The sequence below is a fragment of the Fukomys damarensis genome, unplaced genomic scaffold, assembly GCF_012274545.1.
Source record: "Fukomys damarensis isolate Sample0158 unplaced genomic scaffold, DMR_v1.0_HiC HiC_scaffold_15, whole genome shotgun sequence".
Lineage (NCBI taxonomy): Eukaryota > Metazoa > Chordata > Mammalia > Rodentia > Bathyergidae > Fukomys > Fukomys damarensis.
In genome coordinates, this window is record NW_022900927.1 from 14,613,575 (window position 1) to 14,615,371 (window position 1,797).

Genomic DNA, 1,797 nt, shown 5'->3' on the forward strand with positions numbered 1-1,797 from the left:
GATCGCCTGTCCGGCCGTGCGCCGGGCGGCGGTGACTTTAGTATTTATAGAGCGCCTGTCACCGTGCGCCCGGGCCGGCCTCCCTGGCTGCAGACAAAGCACCCGAGTGACGCGCCCACTCGGGTCCGCGCGGGGAGCGCCCCCGCGAGCATCCCGGCTGCGCGGACCGGAGTAGGGACAGGCCTCAAGGGGGTGAGGGGATTGCACTGGCACTGAAAGTCGCCCGGGATGGATCTGCAGCGGGGAGGGACTCTGGAGCCGGCGGAGGGGTTAGGTGGGTGCCTGGGGGAGACGTCCTGGGGTTGGCAGAGCGGGCGCAGGGTAGCAGTTGCAGCATTCCTGCCTGGGTGTGAGCCTGCAAGGAGCAGATACCTCGAGATGGTATTTCGCCAGCGACACGCGTGGGTATTCAGTGCAGTGCAGGCACCTATGGAGAAGGGGAGCTCTGACGGTTGCTCTTGGAAAATTGCAACATGGTTACAGTGTTTAAAAAATTAATGAAGCATTCATCATTTATCGTGGAGCAAGTGCATGGCTTTCGCACCTCAGATGGTCGTCTGCTGTTCATTTCTTTTTTTTTTTTCAAATTTCTTCCATTTATTTAAATTTTTATTTCTTGCATTGCGTTTATTGGTACATTTTAGGTATACATTACAGTTACATTCATTATTGGGATCTTGTACCTTTACATGACAGGTCTTGGTTCTCATTACTGTTCATTTCTTTTTATTTTCGCTTTAAGGAACATAAAAACAATTGGTCCTCCAAGTCAGTCACTCTCATATTCTTTCTGGAGATTTATTTCAAAATTTCTATGATGAAAGCATCTCTGCAGTCATTATTTTACTGACATTGTAATTTCTAGTGCAAAATCTTGACTAGGTAGAGAAATGACAGTTATACATACTTTGTATCTTTAATCAGTTTAATTGTAATGAATTTGAAAGATTCCCCTGGTCCCCGTTTTACCGAGGAATAAATTACCACCCATGGAGGTGACAGTTTTATGATTGTTTAGAATCACCTGTTACAAAGCTTTGAAGTTTTAATTGACCTTTTTATTATTCCAGGGTGTCTTATCTGTAGTTAGATTAGTTTCTCCATTCACTGCCATTACCTTTCTTTTGGTTTTGTAGTTGTGTGTAATGACTATACCGAGTATACAGACAGGGGAAAGGAAAGGAAGAAGGAGAAGAAGAAAGACAAAACAAAACAACTCAAAAATCCCCACCAGGAAACTCAACAAGAGGCAGTTTTTCATTTTTTTTCTGTCTTTATTCTGTTTGATACAGGTTTTTTGAGACAGGCTATTAGTCCAGGTTGACCTGGAGCTCTTAATCCTCCTGCCTCAGCCTCCTGAGTGCTAGGATTATAGGTGTACCATCTGCTAAGTGGAAGTGGAAGTTTTGTTAGCAGATCTGATCATGGAATATGGAGAAAGAGCATAGCATAGCAATGAAAACAGAAAATTTATCTTTGAGAGAAGCCACTTTTAGAGATTTGAGATTCAGGACAGTTTGTTGATCGTTATGTTAAATCTGATACTATTTCCAGTGAAAGTAAGGACAGACAGATGAATCTAAAGTGATGTTGACTAATGAATACTATATATGTAATATATAAAAATGAACACATACACACAACACACACACGCGCACACACACATACACACACACACACACATATAATTTTTTTTTTGGGGGGTGCTGAAGACCCAACCTAAGGCCTCATAGGAGCCTGGGAAGCACTCTACCACAGAGCTGCATCCCCAACCTTTAAATTTAGTTGGAATACATT

The 1,797-nt window shown here is 43.6% G+C and overlaps 1 protein-coding gene across 12 annotated transcripts in view; it reads left to right on the forward strand.

Moving 5' to 3' along the window:
* Positions 1–357: 357 nt before the first annotated feature.
* Positions 358–1,797, forward strand: part of Kif21a (kinesin family member 21A) — a 131,359-nt gene continuing 129,919 nt past the window's right edge. For all 12 annotated transcript variants that reach the window (XM_033763599.1, XM_033763600.1, XM_033763602.1 and 9 more), the window contains exon 1: positions 358–401. In XM_033763599.1, the coding sequence (XP_033619490.1) occupies positions 379–401 (23 nt within the window). In that variant the 5' untranslated portion in view covers positions 358–378. The remainder of the gene's footprint in view (positions 402–1,797) is intronic.